At 34.0% G+C, this 23,472-nt stretch overlaps 1 protein-coding gene and 1 pseudogene across 2 annotated transcripts; one reads left to right on the top strand and one right to left on the bottom strand.

Annotated features, from left to right (window-relative positions):
* Positions 1 to 604: 604 nt before the first annotated feature.
* Positions 605 to 9,927, top strand: LOC134266719 (uncharacterized). Of its 2 annotated transcripts, XM_062748937.1 has the most exons (7): positions 605 to 798; positions 993 to 1,194; positions 2,678 to 3,059; positions 3,304 to 3,473; positions 6,822 to 6,951; positions 7,924 to 7,947; positions 9,444 to 9,927. In XM_062748937.1, the coding sequence occupies exons 3-7, from the start codon at positions 2,708 to 2,710 to the stop codon at positions 9,533 to 9,535; spliced, it is 768 nt and encodes a 255-aa protein (XP_062604921.1). In that variant the 5' UTR covers positions 605 to 798; positions 993 to 1,194; positions 2,678 to 2,707; the 3' UTR covers positions 9,536 to 9,927. The 2 variants fall into 2 exon arrangements, with proteins under 2 accessions (XP_062604921.1, XP_062604922.1); XM_062748938.1 differs by lacking the exon at positions 7,924 to 7,947 and having other exon boundaries at positions 606 to 798; positions 9,444 to 9,926.
* A 2,572-nt stretch (positions 9,928 to 12,499) lies between these two features.
* LOC134266717 (uncharacterized) lies at positions 12,500 to 19,570 on the bottom strand (annotated as a pseudogene).
* Positions 19,571 to 23,472: the final 3,902 nt, after the last annotated feature.

The raw sequence follows: 23,472 nt of genomic DNA, 5'->3' as shown, positions 1-23,472 counted from the left end.
TTTTGTATCCTCTGTAACAAATTACCTCCCTTGTCCTACTCAAATATATGTTGCAGTTTACATTTTGTTTCTGTGCGTGCATGCCATGATTATAAAGCTGGTGATTCATGTTTTTAATTAAAGTGATAAGTTATGTAAATGCATGTATTTGTTCTTGGTAATTATGAATTATTTATTTTGTGTCTTTTCATCAGTCTGTTATTTTTTGTTTATTAATATTTAAACATTCAAAGAAAATGGTCTATTTACAGTTCAATTAAATGCAAATATTGAAGTCAATGCTGACTGCATACATGATTATTTTCACCCCATGTTATATTTCCATTGCAAAACAATTTTGACCTGTTTTAAATTCACCCAGACAATGTTTTATGTAAAGATAATGCACCCAGGTTTTTAAATTTGCTCACTTTTGACAAGGGCAAAGGAAGAAAAATAATTTATGGGTGACAATTTCAGTCATACAACTTATTTTTATAGCTGCATGGCTCAAGTAAAATGACCAATTTTTTTTCCATCAAAAAATAGATTATACTGTAAAGTTTGATAGGATATGAAGCAAAAGTTTGTGGTAGCTTCTCAAATTTACATCTAAGGTTGTCAACTTCTTTATTAATTTTAACAGGGAGACAGAGTAACCCTGCTGGGGGCCTCTTCTAAGCCCTGGAAGGTTGAGGTCAGTCTAAGAGCAGGTAGTGGCAGTAATCCCTCGGCCACACTGGTCGGAAACACCACTGTGTCATTCATTGATGGATGGGCCAACTTCACTGGACTGGGAATATCCCACAGTGGATCAGGGTGAGTAAACCAGAGACTTAGCCTCACAGTTAAAATGAGGTCATTTTCATAGAAAAACATGACAGAATTATTGTATGTAATAAGGACTGATCATTTTACAAAATGATTGATCATTATTGTTTTTATACAGATTTTCATAGGTTTAGGAGTTAACAGATTTTGAAACATATTTACACATTTAATTGATTTTTCAGGTACATTTTGGATTTCAAGGTGATTGACCCATCAGAAGCGACCTTCACCCTTGCCTCCTCTCCTCTCAGTGTCGCCCAGCGATTACTGACTTCGGCCGTGACCTACACGTCACCCGACATCTACCAGGGTAGTTCACACACCGTCAATCTGGACATCAGAGACAAGGACACTGGGGTGACCCTACCAGACATTGCCTGGAGTGTAAGTTGTCACTGTTTGAAGCTGCTACTGTACTGTATTTTGTAGCATTACCTGGTGCATTTGGGATAATTAGTATATAAAAGAGAAGGTTCACTGTTGTTTATAGTTTGTTATAGTTTGATGCATGTGGTAGGTGGCAGCAGAGAATGAAATATCTGCAAAGATTGGCTTCTCTGAGGAAGTGGTAATTAATAAGCAGAGTTTATTATTTTATTATAAAGAATTTTGATCCCTAGCTTTCTCAGAATATCCAAAAGGGAACCCAATTTCACCCCCCTCCCCAAACATCTACCACCCACTCCCAACCCCTCCCCACCAATCCTCCTTCCCAACACAAAAAAAACACACATCATCTCCATCAGCAAGAAGAAAATTAATATCACAATATGAATCTGTGGTGTGCAGACACAGCTGGTTTAATTTAAACAATATCTTTTAATGAATAATCATAAAAAGATTGGATAGCAGGCACTGCCTATGTAAGTCATTGTCAGTTGATATTGGTTGGAGATATGGTCTAATCATGTTATAATATCTACTACAGTAAAATACCATTGTTACAGTGGTACATTGTATTTATTAATGTATGAAGAGTACATATAGACTTTTAGTGCCATTTCTTCCAGGTTGAATAGTCTCGTTATTATAACTGTTATTAAAACTAAAATAGAGTCAATTATAGTGCATTTCTTTGTAAACAATTAGATATCGGGCCTATCACTGCACACCAATTATTTATTTTTCATGTTTGCTGTCTTCCAATGGACAAATTGTAAAAATATCCAAAATTTTTTTTATCAAAAGTGTATTTGAGTTGTATTTAATTCAGGGACATAGTATTGTTTTTGAAAAGTGGGTGTCAACCAGGGGTTAAAAAAACATCTTGCATGAAAAAACATTGACAAGCACTTTGAGTTGTTTGTTTGTTTTGTAGCTCACCTGAGCCGAAGGCTCAAGTGAGCTTTTCTGATCAAAATTTGTCCGTTGTCTGTCGTCTTTGTTGTCGTCGTTGTAAACTTTGAATGCCTGGATACCTATCGTTTTTTAACCTAAAATATATTAGTTGATCAATTTGCAATTAGAAAATGCATTGCTGATATTCCAATTCGCTTATACTGCAAAAAATATTGGAGATTTGACAATTCTCCCTATATAATATGATTAACTTTAATCTTTTACTTTAAAGAAATACTGTGGATAATTTAACATAACTTTGTGGATTCAGAGATAATTTTATGAGTATTTTTTGTTACTTAACTGCTAATTTTATAAACCTGAGGATCGGACTACCTATAAGAAAAGCACATTGAAAAAAAACCCTCTCCTTTGGGTGAGCATGAGAGGGAAATGGCATAGGAAGACACACATTTTTTTTCAATTCAAAAGTTTAATTTTATTTTTCTCTGACAATGAATCTCTATAAATGTAACAGATAATTTTTTGAGCAGTAGCTTAAATTGGATTTTATTTTTTTACATTTCAGGGCTTGAACTGGTACGTGAATGTGACACAAATGACTGGAAACTCCTACACAGGTTCATTGAGTGGAACATTCACCAAGGCCTTTAACCCGGTTACTGGTCTGGTGACCCTGAATGACCTCCAGTTAGACACTGTAGGAATGGCCTTCATCAAGTTCACAGTCTACTCAGTACCGGCCCAGTATTCTCACGAGATCACTCATGACCTTTACCTTTACCCGAGCGAGGCTCAGACCGTTACCATAGATACCACCCACACGGTGAAGATCAAGTTTGACCGTGACTTTGCTACTTATGGCACCACAGAGTTTGGAGCTGTGATTGTTAACCACTTCCAGTCTAGGTACCCTTACATGAAGATGTCTAACCTCCAGGTCTCACAAGGTAGGAACAAAGTTGTTTATAATCTTATAACACAGTCATATTCCATCATTCAATATACTGAAATACTGTTTGGCTGAAATTTATCATGATTCTCTGAAAAAAATAGCTTTGAAAGACACAAACATTTTTTCCCCATGATTAGTAGATATCAAAGTGTTTGAAATATGTTTTACATATCTTACAATTTTTTTCACCTGTTATAAACTGGCATTTACTGATGAATATTAATCATCTTTCTTAACAGGAAGTGTTGTCATTACCGTGACAGTTTCTGGCAACAGCACCACCGTCCTGGAAGTGACTGAGGCCTTATGTACAGCCATTAAAAGTGGCACCACCTTCACTTACAAAGGAACCACCCATACTCTCAGTAAGACAATGTCAGTGAATGGGGCTGATTACTGTGATGATGAGGTAATTTAAATTGAATTTTATTAAATAATATAGATAAACTAAGAGAAATACATTGCAGTGGATTGTACTTTGGATGTGACAAATTATATTGTTTTATACATCACTGATAAAAAGAAGTTTATTGTGTAGTTTTTTGCCTAAAAGTAAAAGAAATCATTTTGAGAGTAGAAGTTCACTTGTTACTGGATAAAAAAATTTTAGAATGATGGAACATTAACAGTTATAGTAAAACTTGCTTATAATGAATGTGCCTGTTGTAAACTTAGGATCATTGACAGTTGGCATCTGTTCCCCAGTGAAAGAAAAAAGTAAAACATCTTGCCCTGGAGGGTCCACTGTAACCCTATTTTTTTTTTTGTATAATGATAATGTACTTTAACTCTGTGATGCACTTTTATGTGAAATTGTTTTCAAGATAATTACTTTTACCAACATAGATGACTTTCATAAAGTTCAACTTGCCTTCAGATCTCATAGGTCCATGCTGCTATTAGTGAGTTACGTGGTCTTTGGGGCATAGAAGTCTGTCTAAAATTGTTACCAATAGAAATCAAGAACAAAATCTATTTTGATAAATCTTTCAAATTCTTTTTAATAATTATTTGTCTTTTTTTTTCAAACATTCACAGAGTTGACATTTAATTTTTTACATGTACTTTTGACAACTTGGACAAAAATTCTTTCAAGCCCTAGGCAATGTTAAAGTTTTTTTTCTTTCTTAAATGTCATTTTTCAAGTTTTTGTCCAGCTTTTTTAGGGGGAGGAGAGTATAAATAAGTGCATTTTCAAATGCTAATTTTTTTTGGAGTAATAAATGAGGAAAAAAATTTTAAATATTTTTCCTAAGAACAACGGGGCTACTATCTGCCAGAGAAAAAAGAAAGCATATTCAATTTTGATAATTAGGGCCCCACAAGGATTTGCGGGTGCCCTATAGTAATCACTCTGTCTGTCCGTCTGTCCGTCTGTCATTCTTCCGTCCACAAATTTTCTGTTTTTTCCTAATAACTTTTTTTATGGTTGCCCGATTAAGATCAAATTTGGTATGGTAGTTCAATAGGCAGAAAGACATATTTTGATGCTAGGTTTGATTCTCTATGTCCCCTGGTTTGGAGCTGGGGTGGTGGGGTATATTCCTTAACTTATATAAGAATGCTTTGGCAAAGAGAGATAACTGCTGAAGATGTTTCCATTGTAAACTGAATGCTGCTATGAGTCTCTTGGGATTAATTAGCTGTCCTCCTGCAGAAAATCCAAAGCATTATCTTTATCTGTCACATTGAGATTAATTACCACCTCTGTCTGCAAATGAAGTTTGTTTTGAAGTTCAGTCAATTTGGAATGCTATGAACACTCTGAAATGTGGATTTAGATATAAATGTTTATACTTTATTTTGGTTAAAATACCTACACAATGAGTTATGATTTCATTCTAGTATTAATACATGTACTGAAAAAGTTCTTATTGTAACTTTAGAAGAAAATGATGAGAGAGGTACAATTAATCCCTTGGGATTAATTATCTAGCCTGCTAAAGAAAATTTAGTAGGCCTATCTTTATCTGTCATTTTAAGATTAATGAAAACCTTTGTCTGCAACTGCTGTTTGTCTTGAAGTTAAGGTCAAGCCTTCATGATACATGTATTTGCATTCATTGGAGACTGGCATTTTATATAACGCTTACACATACTTCATTATTGTTTATACTTTATACATTCAATGTTAGGTTGTACTTTACTGCCTAATGTAAATATACAAAGATATTATTTATAGGTTTTTGGATATTCAGGAATTATGTTGAAAATTTTAAGAATACAGTTACTGTTGCTTATTTCTTCATATATTTTTTAATCATTCCGTAAGCTGCATCCTTATAATTCCACCCCATGGCGGGGCCCTTGCTGACTGGTCAGTTTTCTAGTTTTATTTAAATCATAGACTTTGTTTAGAAATAAGACAACACATTTTTTTTTTGAGAGAGAGAGAGAGAGATATCGAGCTCTAGAGAGAGAATGACATTAATGTCTCAAAAAAGGCAGACATAATTGGGTGACTGTTATAGTCCATGGGTCTTTTTCCCCCCTCCTCTCTTTCCATACATGCCTAGTGCTTGTTACATTTCTTTTCTTGAACATTCAAAGTAAATATTGCATTAATGATTAAATACTAACAGTTGGCATATGAACATTTTTATCTATTTAAATCCCTTTGTAAACAAGATAAGGTTTTAATTAGTTAGGCATATAAGGAAGTGGTTATGAAATTAATTGCCAATCGTAAACCACTCCATAATAAACAAGGTAGCTTAACGATTCAGTAAAACCCCATGTATGGCAATTATGTCAAAGATGAACACTCATATTCATTCCTTATACGATTATACGCATGAAGAGGTAAACAATTATTTTAGCTTTGCAATTTGGCAACATATGTGATACATTAAAGGTCGCTAGGACATCTTTTAAATTATTATGGGGAAAATAACAAAGCAATAGCAATTGAGAAAAAATACTAATATTTTGAAAGTGCATGGTTAATAATGCATGTGTTTAAGTTCAGGTATTGAGAGATTACAGAAGATGGTTAACAGTTTAGTTGGCCATCTGTGTTTTAATTGTTGGGGTTATGTGATCATAAACTTGTAAATGAATTTTGAATGATTTTTCTCTTAAATGAGAAACAAAAGCCTTGATCCACTTATTTTTAGACATATGGAGAATATGTAGTGGTGGTGATGGAAAATTTCTAAATTGCTGATCTGTGTATAAGAATTTATAATCATGGAAAAGTATTTAAAATTGCTGTCTGTTAGTGTTAATTTTTTTTTGACTTGTGCGAAAGCATGCATTGCACTACTTAAAGATCATATTACTTGAATTGTCATATCCACTTTTAAACAGTACATTTTTGGAGTGTTTTAGTAATAGATTTAAATCATCTTAACCATTCATTGTGCATTTATTACGTGTATACATGTACTTAAGTTTTCATGCATGTATTGATACAGGAAGATGAATTCTTTACATGTTTAAACTTGGGTAATATATGTTATGAATGCATGATAGATTGCTGCATTTGATGTACATTTCTGTTTTATTTTTCCAAAGATATGTGAATTTATTATATACTAAGCAGAAATTACACTGATTCCACACTGTGGGATAAGAGTGATGTCACGATAGCTCAAAATTAATGACTGCATGGTCCGAAAACCCTTATCATAACTTTGGCCCTCGATCATGCTGATATGGGGCCACTGGGGCCTGAATTATAAATAATAAGAATTTTAGCATGTAATATTCTCTACATATGATACAACATTGACACATTCTGTCTCTGGTTTTTCAGGATGACAAGGATAAAGAAATCAAGATTCTGATGATCGTCGGCATCTGTATTTCCATCCTGCTCATCATTCTCATCGTTGTGGCCATCATGGTCTGGAGACTCAAAGTCTACCCCAAGACAAAGACGCACAGTAAGTCATCAAATCATTTTATTTTATTAAACAATTTTATCAGCTTTGCTGTTGACAGCAAGTAACAAGTTTTAATTGCCAGAATGAACTATTCAGTAGAGTTATTGGACTTTCTTTAAAATATGCAGAGTCTAAATAAATGACGAATTGTTACTAAGAGAATTTTAAAAAGCTTAGTTGAAACCTGTATTGCTGACAGATTAGATATAATAACCACTCTGTTTTAGTTTAGGAGTAGACTTTTTAAGCCATTTGTGGTGATTCATGCATGTAATATTCCAGTTCTTTTCCTGCTAATTTACATTAATAAGGTGTTCCTCCTCCATATTTCCTGGAAAAAAAGAACATTAAACGATAGAGAGGGAAGATTTCGCACCACTGCATTGTCCTAGTTAATTCAAAAAATAAAGGATCACATCGCTGCTAGGACATATTGATTTGATGTGCATCCACTGAAAATGGGACAGTTTTTAGAAAGATGTTAAACCTTTCAATTCAAAGTCAAGACAAGGCCCAAAAGAGAACCAGTTTTTTTTTTTTATTTCATTATGACTATTGTGTCTTTTTTGGTGTTGCTAGACATTCTAAATTGCACCTGTTTCTGATCTGTCAGCAATTGTGCAGTAATTGAGACATGAGAGTAAACTCTTTTTTTTTATGTAAAATAAATAGGGTTTTATAAACAAGGTAGGAGAAGATCATTTTTCATGGAATACAGGGTCATTCACCTGCAGTCCTGCAGCTTTATGCACCAAGAATATTTATGAGGGAAATGTTGATTGTTTGTGCAAAGGAGCAGTGATTTAAATTATGCAACACTTATCAATGTTTTTAGTTGTGTTTACATTTTTTTTCAAAATATCCTGATAAAAGATTTAGCCCTTTATTTTCTTCTGGATCAAAAACAGAAACTTCTTAAAATTTTAAAGTAATTTTCAAAAGCATGAATTAAATTTATGCATCATTTAACAGGAGGTAGTATATCTGGAGGATCAGGTAATAATGACAGAAGGCTGTTTACTAATGGGGTTTTCAAATGTTTCTTAAAATCTAACAATTTTTTTTCATTTTTCCTTCATCCTTATATAGGCTTCATTGTTGTATACTTAAAATATAAAAACTTACACATCACACACATAAGCACAAACATGTTGTATTTGTTGTGAGAACTAAAGACACACATATTTGAATGTTTTTAGTTTTAATTTCCCTAATTGTTTAGTACGTGTACCTACATCTACATGTGAAGAGCCACATACACCCTAATATACTTTTTGAAAAAGTTTTCCATACAGTCTTTGTTTTTAATATTTTTTATCCTTAACAATTGTTGTAATTGTACTTGTGCTTCACAAAATTTAATGGCAGCTTTTTGGTGAAAGAAATATTGGTTATGGGTAACACTGAAATTGTATACAGTGGATAAAGATTTTTTATCTCACCTGCGCCAAAGGCTTAAATGAGCTTTCCTGATCAAAATCTGTTCTTTGTCTGTTTTTGTCAGCACCAGCCTGCATTGTCCTAAACCTCAATTTTGTTCAAACCATATGACTCCTGGGGATGGATACAGCCAGTATGTGCAATCAAAGATTTAAATTTAATTAAGTCCAATTAAGGCACATTGTATGTGGAAACATCCTCCAGTAGTGTAGATTTAATTTTGATGAAATCATGACCCCCAAGGAAAGGTTCGGGGCATCATTGGCATTGAAAGTTTTAAATAGAAATACATGTATGTAGAAAAATCCTCTTTGAGGGAACAGCAAAACTTTAATCACATTTATTTTGAAGCTTCATAAAATACTTTGGATTTTAGCATGTTTTATCTCATCTGAGCCAAAGGCTCAAATGAGCTTTTCTGGTCAAATTGTGACCCCAGGGAATAGGATGGGGCCACAATCAATAGTCAAAATTTTGCATAAGAATATACTTGTACATGTATAGGAAAAGTGTTATAAGGTCTTTATCTTTAGAACAGCTAAGCCATGATTACCATGGTAGTCATTCTTAAGTATGGAGCATCCTAAATACTTTTAAGTTTATTCAAATCATGATGCCTGAGGCCAAGGTAAAGTAGGACACAATATATTATCTTAATTTTATATAGAAATATATAAAAAGGAAGGATAAAAAATAGAAGAGTCATTGTAACTCAGGTGTGCAAAGTGGCCCCCTGGACCTTTTGTTGTCTTGAGATGACCTTGTTTTTCTGTACGGTTGACATACAGAAAAATTGTAACAAAACCAGGTTTGGGCATTCAAGCATGTTCAAATATTGGCATTTTTGCATTAAATATTATAATAATCACAGTATAATGTACTTTGCATGAAAGTCTGAGCCTTTATGAAAGTGTGTTTATTTGCAAATATGAAGAATTGCCAACATTTTCTATTTGATTCTTGAAATTCAATAGCATTTATGTAGGTTATACATCTGTTATGTCAAAACTGTGTAAACTAATCCCTAGTGAAATGTGCCTGTCTCTCTTTAGGAATGCATTCTGATGGTGATGCTGTTTACATTGGGAAGGGCAAAGGAACATTCTTCTTTGAGGACAGTTTCTACAGACAGGAGTACGTTTAACAGCCTGCGTACAGAAAAATCGTTCTTAGAGGACGGTCAGAAACCACCCATCACAACATTCTATGGTGCCAACAATGGCCCACCCCCTGTCACCACATTCTACGAGAAGGGCACTAATGGCCCAGCACTCAGCAAACACTGCTAGAGTAACACTATTAAACATAGACTTTGTTTGTTAATCTTTTTCTGCTATAGATATTAATGGGCATGAAAGCCTTATCTAAAACTATGGCAAATTATATACATATTTATTTTTGAACATTGAGTTAGTTAAGTTTTTGATGTTTTGTTAACTTATTTTCTCTATTTTTGCCTGTGATATATAGCCTGTGATATAAAGTTTATATAAGTAATATATTTGTTATTGTTGACAATCAGCAAAAAATTATAAATCTTAGTTAATAAACTTCTGAACCTTGCTGAGTGACTTGTTGATTTCAAAAGATGAGTTCAGAGTTAGAAGATGACATTTAAGAAGTGCTAAGAGTTGGAATTTAAAAACAACTTTTTAAATGAAAAACTTGATGTGATGATGAAGTTTAAATATTGCATGTACTTAATAACTATATGACTGTATATATAAATGTCACAGCAAAGTAGTCAATCACACTTAGAAATTAACATAAAAAAAATTAAGGTAGAAATCATGTGGATCCTGCATGTTGAAATAATTGTCTCTGTCTCAGAAGATAATTGATTAGATATTTTTCTTTTTATTATCTGTGGGATGTAGGTCTAAAAAGGTTTTGCCAGCTAGTCGTTTAATGCCAACTTGTACAAGAAGTAATTTCATAGGTCATAATTCTTGAGCTCGAGATCTTATATAGTTGGCTTGATCAGAAATTTCTTACATATGATTATCATGGGGATTTGAAGAGACATTATAGGTGTCTATCTTTAACCTTTGGAAAATGATAAGTGAAAATGATTTTCGCAGTTGCTATAGATTCTAGTCAGAGCTGCAATAATCCATCAAACAAATGGACCTTAAGGTGTTAGACAGTCATAACAAATTAATTTCCAGAAATATCAAACATTTTTCCCACTCAAAATTTTGCTGCATTTCATATCTCTCTATTTTAGTTCACCCCAAGGAAGTTGGGGGAGCTTATATATGATATACTGTCAGTGTCGAAGGTTAAAATTTTTGGAGCAGTTTCTGTTTAAGTACTTCTCTGCCCTTCATTAACATAGAAGCATGGAAGTTCCTTCTAGAGTGTTTCATTGTATTAGTCAAGGTTTCAGATGCTGCAATTTCAGCAAAGGTTAATGTTTTTAGAGCAGATTAAAGCTCACTCACTCACTCAGAACATTTGTAAAAGGAATTTGTATGCCATATTCTTTCATTTGTCATAATTTGGGAGTCCCTGTATAAGCTGTTCCCTTAGTCACTGTTCAGTGTAATGAATTGTCACCTATGTAGATGGACACAGGCTATGTACAGCACTTGGTAGCTACAAAAATAACCATCTACTTCTTTAATGGCAGCATCATCACCAGCCAATGCAATGGTTTCTGATAAGCTACTCTCCTCATAATTCTTGTTAATTATTCTTTAAAAACTTCGTGATTTAAATATGTTATTTATTTCTGTTGAAGACACAATTTGTACGTATCTGTTCAAAATTCGAGATCAAGTGACCAAAACATTCGTGACTTTTCACACCACCATATGCCAAGGGATTATTAGGACAGTAGCGTACGTATCAGAAACCCTTGGCTAGCGAAGATGCCATGGCAGGAGAGTAAGATACCAAAAAACAGTGCAGTATACAAACAAACACATACATGAATATGTAATAAAATGTAAAACGAAGGCAATGTAGGAAAACCAGTATGAACATGTGTCACCTTTGCATTTCGATACCTGTGACAATAGAGCAGTCAGGTGTTATGAATGGGAAGGGTATACCCTGGTGCAGATACTTTAGATAGTACAATCAAATATGGCATATATGCCTATTTACAATTCATGTTCATCTTTAAGGTTTTGGAGTAGATTATAAAATAGTTATTGGAGTATTATTCTCATTTCTTATTTTAAAATTATAAGCCCTAGGTAGACCAAACTTGCACAAATGATACATTTAATGATGCACAGTACCAGGCTTGCTTTGGATGCTGGATCTGACCATTTTCAGATGAGTGACCAGGTTAAAATTTTTGGAGAATTAAGCTCTATCTTCAAGTAACTTTAAAGCCTTTGTTGACCAAACTTGCATGGATGATACATCTAAGGATGTACACTACTTGTCTTTTTTCAGATGCTGGATTTGACCTACATTTTCCAGATAAGCTACGACCTGTTACTGAAACGGTCGCCAGGTTAAAGTTTTTGGCACATGCCCATTAGGCAAGAAACTATAAGGCCTATATCTGAACCAACTTGCATGGAAGGTACATCATGGGATGAACACTCTCTTTGTTTTTGATGCTGGTTGCATTTTCTAGATTTTTGACTAGTTTGACATTTTTGAATTTTAATTGACCTACTTTTCAAAAATTTAAACATTACTTTAAATTGGTAATAACTTTTGAAATAGAAAAGGTAGTGCTTCATATTACACCAATCTGACATAAAAGCCAGACCTCTATTTATACTGTCGCATCCTTGCGACATATAAAAAAACGAGGAGCGGATGAAAGATCTAATTTTAATTATACTGCATAGTATACACGTGTATTACCTGTGACAACGCCTCTCTAAATATACTAGGATTTGTTATCCTGTGACCTTGAAGTTTGATCACTTGCCCCACTCCTACTATTTTCATCAGATGTCCAATAAACAAGGAATTAATTGGTGTGTTCTAAATGTAAAGACGCTATGTACAGCTTGGGCTTCAACCTTTTTTTAGTTCAGTTTACAATATTTTTACCTACATCATTAACATTCTCTTCATCAGGGACTTAAAGTAAAAAGCTAGTGTCACTTAATTGCTCCAGAAAATAACAAAGTCCATGTGAGTTTGTGTTTTTATTTATAATGCTGCTGCCTCATTTACATAATGTCAAACCATTCTGTGCAATGCCAAGTTTCTTTTCAAATATAGTTTTAGTTACATTTTATCCTAAGTTATAGACTTTAAAAATTAAACCATTTTTAAATTTCATATAGGCATAAAATAGAGAAACCATTTCATGGCAAAAAGAGTAAAAGGTGAGAACAGTAGCAACAGAGAAAATTCAGACTTTGGTAAATCACAATATAAATATATAGACCTTATCTCTTTATAAATAGGCACATTTTCAGAAAAAAAATATGTACTTATTGAATCACATTTTTTTTAACAGACCCACAAAATAATGATTAAACATATCTGTACACAGAGGTCAAGGCCACAGAAAATTTCCCAATATACACCCTGGGCCTGATCCAAAGCACTTAGTTCTGATACTAACAACGGCCAAGTAGCACTGAATGTAGCAAAGAATATCGACAAAATTATAGCATCATAACAACAGAACAAACATATCTGTTCCAAGTTCCTTAATTAAAGAGCATTTAAAAAATACATGATCATTACTTAACATTAAAGATAAAACTCTGGAAAAAATAACAAGTACATATGAAAAGCAACATTCAATGTTAAATATCTACAAAGTGAACGACCAGTAATTGCACTCTTCAGCTACAAACATTGTTTAACAAGTATAGTTATTTTGCCTATTTATTATAGACTTTCATGGCAACTAATTGCATAATGCATATAAATGTAATTGAACCAATTACATAAAATGTCTGCATTCTAAGTGTTTTTCTATAAGAATTTTGTTTGTTTTATAGTTAAAATTGTAGAATAATTTAAAGAATTCCAATTTTCTTTGCTCCCTTTATCATCCTCGTAGACAAATATATGAAAAAAATATTTATGAAAAACCAAGTACAATACTTATTTTCAGATGTACCATCTACATGTGCAAGAACAACAAGATCATTTTAAAAAATCACAATATCTTTTAAAGTACTTCAGTGTAATAAACAAAGTCACCAACATCTCTAACATACTTAATTATCAACAGATATCCAAGGAACAAACATTAAAATATACAACAACAACAACAAACAAATTATCCAGCTACAAAGACTTTAGCTCTGCACAGATGTGAAAAGTACATTAGTCGATGAGAATGCACCAGTTAAAATTACAAAGGGTAAAAAAACAATAAAAATGACAAATGATAATGATTCTGAGATCGTTACTATTTACAGATGATTAGCAACAAATAACTTATATATCATTAATGAATCTGTAGCTATTTACAAGATGGAAACATGAAAATTGCAAGATCTCTTCTTCGAGCTGCTTTGTGGTGGTGCAGATGGACCTCTCCTCAGAATGCCTGTAGACTGGTCGGAATCTGCCCATTATACGCACTGTTTAACAGACTCCACAGTTTTCCATGTGTCTGGCTGAAAATCGTTTTTCAGTCCTTCAGCAATTTTAATGCAGGAACTACCATCAAAGGTGGCAGACTTGACAATGTTTTTGAGTTTGGAGGGTTCGAATAATCGGAGCACTGACTCTACCAAGTTATAGTCTTTCTTTTCAATGGCATACATGAGGGGGGTCTTTCCACTCTTCTTGTCCTGTGAAAATATTGAAATAATTTATTTTAAATTATATATATTTTTTAAAAATACTAGAACATTTTAAATTTTTTTTTACTTTACCCCATATATTGTAAACCAAATTTTATTCGCGTGTGTGAAATTTTTGTGAAATTAGCGAGAGCCTCATCATCACAAATATTTCTCACTGCGAACCGGTCCTTAAAGTGTATGTGTCTGTTAACAACAGATCCAAAAAGGCTTGGTTGCGAAAATTAATCGTCGTCAACTAGTCTATCCTTGGTAAATCCCCAAATAAAGTCGTTAAAATGAATAAAAGTTGGTTTACAGTGCATTCTTCACGTAAATTTAAATGTGAAACCAGCGTAATTAAATAATGTTTTTTTGAGTTTAAGTGTCTAGACATAGTGTGGACATGACAGAAATCAGACAATGTACTTTTAATACTGATTATAATTAAAGATAATTTGTTGCTGAACAAAATATTTCTATTTTAGATACCTGAGAATTAGGATCAGCCCCAGCTTTAATTAACGCCTCAATGATGGAGAGACTGTTCACGTAGCCATTTCCATTTCTCTGAGCTCGTCCATGAGCCAAGATGGCACAATGTAGGGCAGTGTGACCTAAAATACAGCAATTTGACCTCATTTTTTTCTTCAAATTTGCATAGGACAAGAGATAGTTAATATATCTTATAGATCATGAAGTCAATGGAAGAATATTAAAATACTAAGCTCACCTTCTGAGTTTGCAATGTTGAGAGAAAGGTCTTGAGATTTGAGTAGCTCATTTAAGGTGCTTAAGAATTCAACACCATTGGAAGATGCCACGTGAATAGGGGCCTTAACTTCCATGGACTTTCCATCTTGTGATACAACCTGAAAAACCAATTAACAATTTGTAACCACATGTAAATGCATTACTGGTACATATGGTACATGTGCAAAAAAAAGTTTGTTTTTTTTTTACTAGGATATAATCATATAGTTATACAAGTTTTTCCCTTCCTGATAATTCACATTCCACTGACCTGTGCCATACTGTTTGGGTTGGCATTTCTCTGAACAAACATGGCCACCATCTGAGGCTGATTGGCAACAACAGCCAAGTACAAAGGTGTCTGAAAAAAAAAAAATTAATTTTACCAAATGAATACAGAACACTTTCAAATATGATAAATATTTTTTTGTACATTTCCCTTTATGCTAAAATTATGTTCAATATAAGTGTCTACCTGTCTGTGTTTGTTTTCAACATCAATCATCTGTGAAAGATTTTCACGCATCAGTCGCTCCAAGAGGGCCAGCACCATGTTGGAATCTGTTTTGCAAACAGCCACATGGAGGTAACTACAAACAAACATACAGACAAAATTAAGCAACTACCAATGACATCAAATAATTGCAACCTCTAATTACCCCCTCTTCTTTGACGTAAAAGCCACAGAGGTGACAATGAGTCATAAAATGTCTTTTATCAAATTGTTTACTGTCTACAAAAACAGAGCAGTAATGACTTGCAGGCATTTTGTCTATCTACCTCCATTTTTTACTGTTTATTATTTTATTATATTTTATTCTATACTGGATTTGTTAATACACGTGGATTGGGAGTGTTTTTGAAGTATTTTATCTCTGCTGGCTCCAGAAAAAATCAATACAAGGACATGACTGTCTGAAAAGTCATCTGAAGGAGAGATATAAAACCTTTATTATGATGTTTAGCTCTGGAAAAAAAAAACATCCCGGAAAACTTGGGCATTATTTTGTAATTGTCTCCTTAAAAAAACTTATCAATAGACCAACAATGTAAAGCATGAAAGTTTTAAACTATTGTCAAGACTTCCCAATTAACTTCTAAACACAAATCCAGTGAGAATTATCACATAATCATCTAGCATCCATTAAATGAAAACTTTTGTAGGGGAACTTAATAACTGAACAGATATTTAAATTTCCATTCCATAATCTTTCTTCCATTAAACTAAATCTTTTGTGAGAGATGTAAAAAAAAATGATATTTAAATTTCCATTTCATAAACCCCTCTGTGTCGATCATAAAGCCTCGACTTTAAAAATATGATAAAAGAAAAGGAAGCAACTTACGTGTCGCCTTCATCATCTTGGAATGGAAGTTGTTCCCTTGAAATTTCTGCTACCATTCTTCTGGCAACATTGATCAAATTTTGTTTCTTTTGCTCCATCGCTGTAATGAACAATAACAAAATATAGTTGTACATGTATCATATTTTCAAATTTGGCAAACGAATTCAATTGTTTTTCAATAAAAACAAAATGTTTCAAAATATCATGAAGTGTACCTCTTCTCTGCATGGCAATCTGGGGGTTGGGCTGAGCCTTGGCCTGAATCTTGGCAGCAGGTCGCACACCGTTAATCTGTCCAGATTTGTCATTGCCGGGAATCTTGGGTCGAATCTCACGCAGCTTGATTTTCTCCTGTTTTGGGGCTTGGACTGGCTGTTGAGGTGCCACAATGATAATTGTATTTGGCTGTTGACTGGTTCCCCCAGCAGGGATGGGAACTGGTACAGATGTGATGGGAGCTCCTCCACCAGTGGCATTGTTCACAATAACAAATGAGTTTTTGTTGTTGTAATTGGCTGAGTGGTAGTCACTGCTGGCTTTATCATGCCTGGACTAGACACCAACCCTGGGGTTGGTTGAACCATTCCTGTGGGAGTGTTGCTGATTAGGTTGTGACCATGGCCAATGCTTGTAGTAGGGCTCAGAATGGACTGGCTCATGGTGTTGGGGGGTAGGATGATGACCTGATTACTGGTAGGAGTGCTTGGGGAGATGCAGTTAGTATTGACTTGTTGTGGCTGTGGAACATATGCAGGTTGCATCCTGATAGGCTGACCATTGGCCATTGGGGGAACCTGTTGTGGCTTTTGTCCCATATACATAGGCTGTTGCTGTATTGGCATGGGTGGAGTTGAAATTTGATGCTGAAGATTCATACCCATGTTTGGTTGAGAGCCTGTCAGGGATGTTTGAGGGTATCCATTTGCAGCTGAAACTGCTGGTTTCATCTGCTGTTGTGGACTGAAAGCCCTTGATGCTTGGCTCTGCTGAACAGCTTTTGGGCTGAAATTCTCTTGAGGAGCTTGATACTGTGGCTTAGGAGTTTCTTTGTCTTTCAGATCTTTAGCCAAAATCTCCAACACATCATGCAGCTTGTCCATGTTTTTGTCAATGTATTCTGATGTGTTATCAAGCTCAGTAGAAGCTGGCATTGGACTCATGGCATTGCTTGGTGGGGAGGTGCCAGTATGTGACTGGGGGGATTTGATGTCTGATTGAGGGCTGGGAACTGCATATCCACCATAGCCACTGTCTACAGAAGGTGGTGGAGAGTTCAAAGACATCTGACTGGCAGGGGAGTTGGTGGTGAAGGAGTAAGGGCTTTTCTCCATATCTGACTCAGATTCACTGTAATCAGATTTTTCATTCTGTCTCTCTGTAAAACTCTGTTCAGGTGAAAATGTGTTGTTTATCTGATTGTTCAGCTCGTTGTTGCTAAAGTTGGCATTTATGCAGTCATTCTGTCCAGGCAACATGGGCATTCCACCATTGTACATTCCATTGGGCATACCATTTGGCATAGGTGCATGGCCATAATTTCCAAACATTGTATTGTCCAAAAAGGTACTGCCTCCATAACCTGAGGTGTTGTCCTGCTGGCCTCCTAAAGAGTCCAGGAATTGGTCTGGGTTAAAAGCTTGTGGATTCTCATAGTTTGGCTGCGATACTGGCTTCATGAATTTGCCAGCTGACATCTTATCCACTGAGTATGTCATCTGGTAAGCATTAATATCCATGTTGTTCTGTAACTCATGATTCAAACCAGAATTGGTGAAGAGTTCATCCAATGGCTTTCCATACTTCTGATAGGAGAACTCATCATGGTCCATGGTGCGTTTCCCTCCCTTAAAGCCAGTGTTGGGCTGGCATGGATAGTTGTTGAATGACTTGTATGAATGAGTTTGAGAATACGGCACTCTGGGAATTCCACCGCTTGGTCCTCGAGATTTGACCTCTCCTTTGAGTTTTACATCATCATCATCATTGAGAGACAAGTTGCTGGTCAATGTATTGAGTTCTTTTTCTGGGTCATTGACTTTGTCCACCAGACCCCCATTGACACCCCCATTCATGGACATTTTGGCGAACTCTTTACTTAGATCGACCTCCTTTGTCTCTGTAGCCTCCTTTTTCTCGGTGATGTTGTCCCCCTCCTTGGAGGCTGGGGCACTCTTTTTTATTTCTTCTGTCTTTTCCATGGTCTTCTGCTGAGCATCTGATTTTTCCACCACTTTCACTGGTGTCTTCTTCACTGTGTCTACTTTGGACAAGTCATTGATCTTCTCCGATCCCTTATCCAAGTTGTTCTGGCCAGCAACTGGAAATACGAAAAGTCAAATACAGGTTAAATCATTGCTCTGTAGGGGGTGAGACAAGCGATTATGAAATTATCATTAAAAATACCCATGTGAAGCTGAATGTTACTGCAGACAACACTCCTAGGGAAAAAATCAATAAAACTTTTGCACCGACATAATTTTTAACGTATCTTAGTAACCAAAGTCCACAAATCAATCTACTTTTTCACACTTTCAAATCAATAAATCATTATATTTAATCTCCTGCAAACATCTTAGTCTAAATCACAACATGTAAACAAGGAAATTAATGAAATGAAAAGATAAGCTGAATTTAAAGTATTTGTTTATGTGCCCAGAAATAGAGCTAATTATCAAAGAGTAGCATCTGAAATGATATAAATACATGTACAAGGCAATATAATAACTCAAGTCCACATCCAACCTTAACAACTTGGAGGTTAATCCATAACTAATTTTCAAAACATTACTCCTGCATTCATAATCAACATAATAATTAAACCACAACACTACTTTTTTTCCCTAAAAATCAAGAAATTGCTGCACTGTAAATTTGACAGAAATGTCAAATAACAATAGTTTCACTCAAAGAGAAGGAAATATCTCAAATATTTGTCAGAAAACTGTATGAAAAAAAAAGTCAGCAATATATATGAAAAAAAATCTTTTATCAAGCCGGTATAGCTGCCTAATTATGCAGAACTTAAAAAATAGCAATTATATATAGCTCTGCTTGTATCTAAGGAAATGACCTAAGAACAATTTCAGAAAACTGTATGATGACAAATTTTAAACATTCTGTATTAGTTACAGAATCTGATTCTTAGCTGTGACAGCAGCTGATCAATATGGTACATGCATTTCACCTAATTAACTCACCAGTTTTTGACACTCCTAAGCCACTAGATTCTGAGGGCACATTACACAGTTGCATTTTTCTGATAAGTTTTAATAAAATCAATTTTACACTAGACACAACAATTTTAGTCCAAACTCATCATAGTTCCTCCAAGAATAACTATACTTTGAAGATAATCAGGAATATCCCTGGAGAGATCACAACCCTGATCTGTGATCTGATTGGTTACCTTCTAACCAATCAGATCTTCCCCTTTGTACTAAGGCTTATGTTTTTGGCACATACACACCTTGATATTTATAACTACATGACTTCTGTTGAAACAGGGAAATTTGTGACCCAATAAAGAAAGCATGTCCCTTTAAACTCTATATATAGATAATCTTACCTGCAAAATGAAACTTTATCAGATAAATTTCTCCAGATAACACAAAAACCTATAACTGCATAACAACAGACAAGTGAAAAATATGCTTCACTGGGCGCAGTGAAGGTCACATAGATATTAAGTGAAAAAGAGTTACTCTGTCAGTCACCAACCAATCAGATCACATCCGCTAGGTAATAAACATGACAAAAATACGTAATACTATAAATAGAACTTAACATGTTGAACAATGACGATTCAATTTCAAGCTTTAGTCGTCCAGTAAAAATTAAGTCTTATCATAAAATATGCGGTGTGTATGTATGTGCTTAAATAGCTATATGGAAGTTTCCCCTCAGGTCAATGCCTTATGTGTTGAGGAAGTCAAAATATAGTAATTCAAGCATTTAGTGGGTCAATGAATCCCATGCATTATCTCATTTTTTAAAATTAATAGTGATAAACATCCCTTTCTGATTAAATATTCCCTCGTTCAATATCCTCCATGCACAAAAAAGCACAGGCACCTGAATTTTTATCAAAAAATTGCTAAATTAGCCATATATCAAAAAAAAAATCTAACCCCTCGATCCATATATAAATACATGTGTATTTATATATAGAGGGGGTAGAAGTTTTTGATATTACTTGGCTTATTTAGCGACTTATTGATAAAAATTCAGGTACCTGTGAAGAAAGTAACCATAATTGAGATATGGATAAGAAATAGCTTGCAAGAGAACTATAGATTGCACACTTAATCCTTGGTTGTATTAAAGCATCTGCTCCATAAAAATTTTTATTTATTTTTTTTTTTTTTCAACATTCAAGTTTGTTTTAGAAGCACAAGATACAGTATGATTAATAAGGCTCTTTTATACTTTTGATTATGACTGCAGGCATACTGAATTTTTTTTTTACTTACATGGAAGAATTATGATGAAAGCAAATGGCATCAAAGTAAAATATTGTACCAGGTACTTATTTTGAATAAACAATTCTTAAAACAATAAATTTGAGCAAAAGTGATTTTTCTGTGAAAACCAAAAATACAATTCTCAGATATCATACCATCAGTGGATTTAAAACTAGATATAATATATGCCATGTAAACTCGTACATCATCAAAAGAAAGTATTAATCAAAGAAATTCTTACTATCCTTTAAAAAAAAACTGCATTCCAAAAATGCAACTCAAAAACACTGGAAATCTAGGGAGACATTAAGACAGTTGCACCCAATGGAAAATTATTGTTGTGCATTTAAATTTTAAGGATAATAGGGAACTGGTTTGAAATAAACTATCATACAAAAGAACACCTCCAAGATTGCAAATAATAAATTCAAATAAAACATTTCTTCAATCTTACCGAAACAGATCATTTTGGTAGAAACCTGTGCCAGTCTATAGTTCTCAAAACCTGTCCCACTATTTTGTCTGCTGCAAAGCTAATGACGGACTAAATTCTACTTAAAATTTGCCATTAAAAAAAAAGTTTTGTCAGTCCATTTGTAAAATGTCCTCTTAAACTTGACTTCAGCCCAAATCCTAGCAACATGTACTGATCTTTTGTGTGGGCAGATGAGAGATTCATTAAACAAGACTGTCCTAGTTGACGAGCTACAACAAAACACAGAGCTGTAAAAATCTTTGTTCACCAATTACAACCCAGAAATGAAGGGTGATTACCATGACTTTTAAAATTAAATACATGTACTGGCATCCGTCCTGTCACAAATACAATAATTTAGCAAACAATAATATTTCAGTGTTAATGAGACTAAAAAATCTACATTATAATAAACGAAGTATTCAGTGGTGATATGCCATTTTAAAAGTATTCTTTGACTTCATTTTGGCAATGAAAATTTAATATAATTTACACTAAAAATTAACATGAAAATTTAAATGAGCAATTGTCAATCACTGAACCTCATCATTCTGTTTCATATTTTATGTTTTTTTAGCATTATAAGCTGAAGAAAAACCATAAAATGTAACTAAAATGTCAGTTATAAAGTAACATATCAAAACTGCCAAAAGAATTGGAATGGGAGGGGATATGTCTCCCTGTCCAGAAGGCATGAAAATTTTTAATAGTTTATCTAGAAATGATCAACATTTGGATTAAATAATGAAGATTTGCTTGCAGATGTAATTTCAAGGGATCTTTTTGTTAAGCATACTTAAAACTCTACAGCTTCCTAATTGCAGAATTCCTTCTCTCTCTCTCTCTCTCTCTCTCTCTCTCTCTCTCTTTCCCCTGGATCACATAAAAAGCTAAAAAAAAAAACTGTTATTCTGCTGATCTTTGATTTAGTGACTATGGATTACGTGTCGACACCTGATTTCCTTAAAGTCAACTTTCTACTAAATTAATAAAAAAAAAAACAAACTATCCCTGGATGCCATTGAGCTTGACAAATACAAGTATTAGAAAAGTTTAAGGTATTGAAAGATTAAGACACATGAAATTTCCTGAAAGGACATCATATTTTGATTTTTGAATTTTAATATAAACCAGAAGTCTCTTAGGAGAGTGTACATTTTCAGGTTTTGTAAAAAAATGTATCCAAATTCCAATATAATGCCATTATCAATATACAGTGGAGTCTCATTTATCCGGACGCTTTGGTTCCCAGTCAATTTGTCCGGATATGTGAAGCGTCCGGATACCTGAACCACCAGTTAAGGCCATAATAAATAAATTGCTAGATTCTCATCCGAATTTTTTTAAAAATCGAGGCGGGCGGGCGGCTTTTATTTTATATTTTTTTTTTTATAACCTGGTCAATCGGTGTAATTTTATCTACAATACCCGAATAAAAGTCGTAGTAAAGGTTCAATTATCTCTTACTTCACATCATCACCAATCTTTTTCAACCAATGACCCTTGTTTAAAATATATACGCATGTATTACAGCAATCACCATCTTTTCAGCTGTCAAAATCATGTCGACTTTCGCGGGATTTAAAACGAAAGTAGAATGGTAGATGAATACCGATCCCAAGCAGAATTAAGACAAAGAAAAACAGAAATAAAAAAATTGAGGCGGGGGTTTAAAATCGGGGCGGGCGGGGATGAGAATCTAGGAATATTTTTATTATGGCCTAAACAAGACAATATAACATTTAAAAATTTCGTCCCGATGAAAAATCGTCCGGATACTGAAGCATCCGGATATCTGGGGTCCGGATATCTGAGAGTCCACTGTATAGACATTACAATTGTGTTCAAGACTCAATAAATAGAAGTATTTATCATAATTAGAGTAGTCTATTTGTTAATATGAAATCAAACCAAAACTGCATGATTGAAGAATTTAACTTCCAAAATTTTGTTAATGAAATTAAAAACAGATGCCGGTATAAGCAGAATATAATGTATCTTAGTATAGTCTACTTTCATACCAAGTCTTACTGAAATCAGTCAAATGCTGTAGGAGGAATAGCATTTTTAAATGAATTTAAATGAATTTCAAAGAAATTGAAGAATTTTCTAGTAACCATAGCAATATCTTTGGTGAAATTAAAAACAATAAAGAGATACTGGGGTATATGTATAATATTTTAATTTACTTAAGCACAAAGTATTATAATTAAGATAAAACCAAAACTGTAGGAGGAGTAGCATTTTGAATGAAATTCATTAAAAAAATCTATGTTTAGTCACCATGGTAACATTGCTGTCAAAGTACATAAACGATAAAT

Source organism: Saccostrea cucullata, unplaced genomic scaffold (genome assembly GCF_032062105.1).
Source record: "Saccostrea cucullata isolate Sc308-1 unplaced genomic scaffold, CSIRO_AGI_Scuc_v1 ctg16064, whole genome shotgun sequence".
Lineage (NCBI taxonomy): Eukaryota > Metazoa > Mollusca > Bivalvia > Ostreida > Ostreidae > Saccostrea > Saccostrea cuccullata.
This window is presented reverse-complemented; position numbering and strand designations above follow the sequence as displayed.

Coding starts and splice junctions, on each gene's coding strand:
- LOC134266719 (XM_062748937.1), top strand. CDS start 2,708: ATGACTGGAAACTCCTACACAGGTTCATTGAGTGGAACATTCACCAAG. Junction 3,060..3,303: donor TAACCTCCAGGTCTCACAAG/GTAGGAACAAAG, acceptor CTTTCTTAACAG/GAAGTGTTGTCATTACCGTG. Junction 7,948..9,443: donor TAGTATATCTGGAGGATCAG/GTAATAATGACA, acceptor GTCTCTCTTTAG/GAATGCATTCTGATGGTGAT.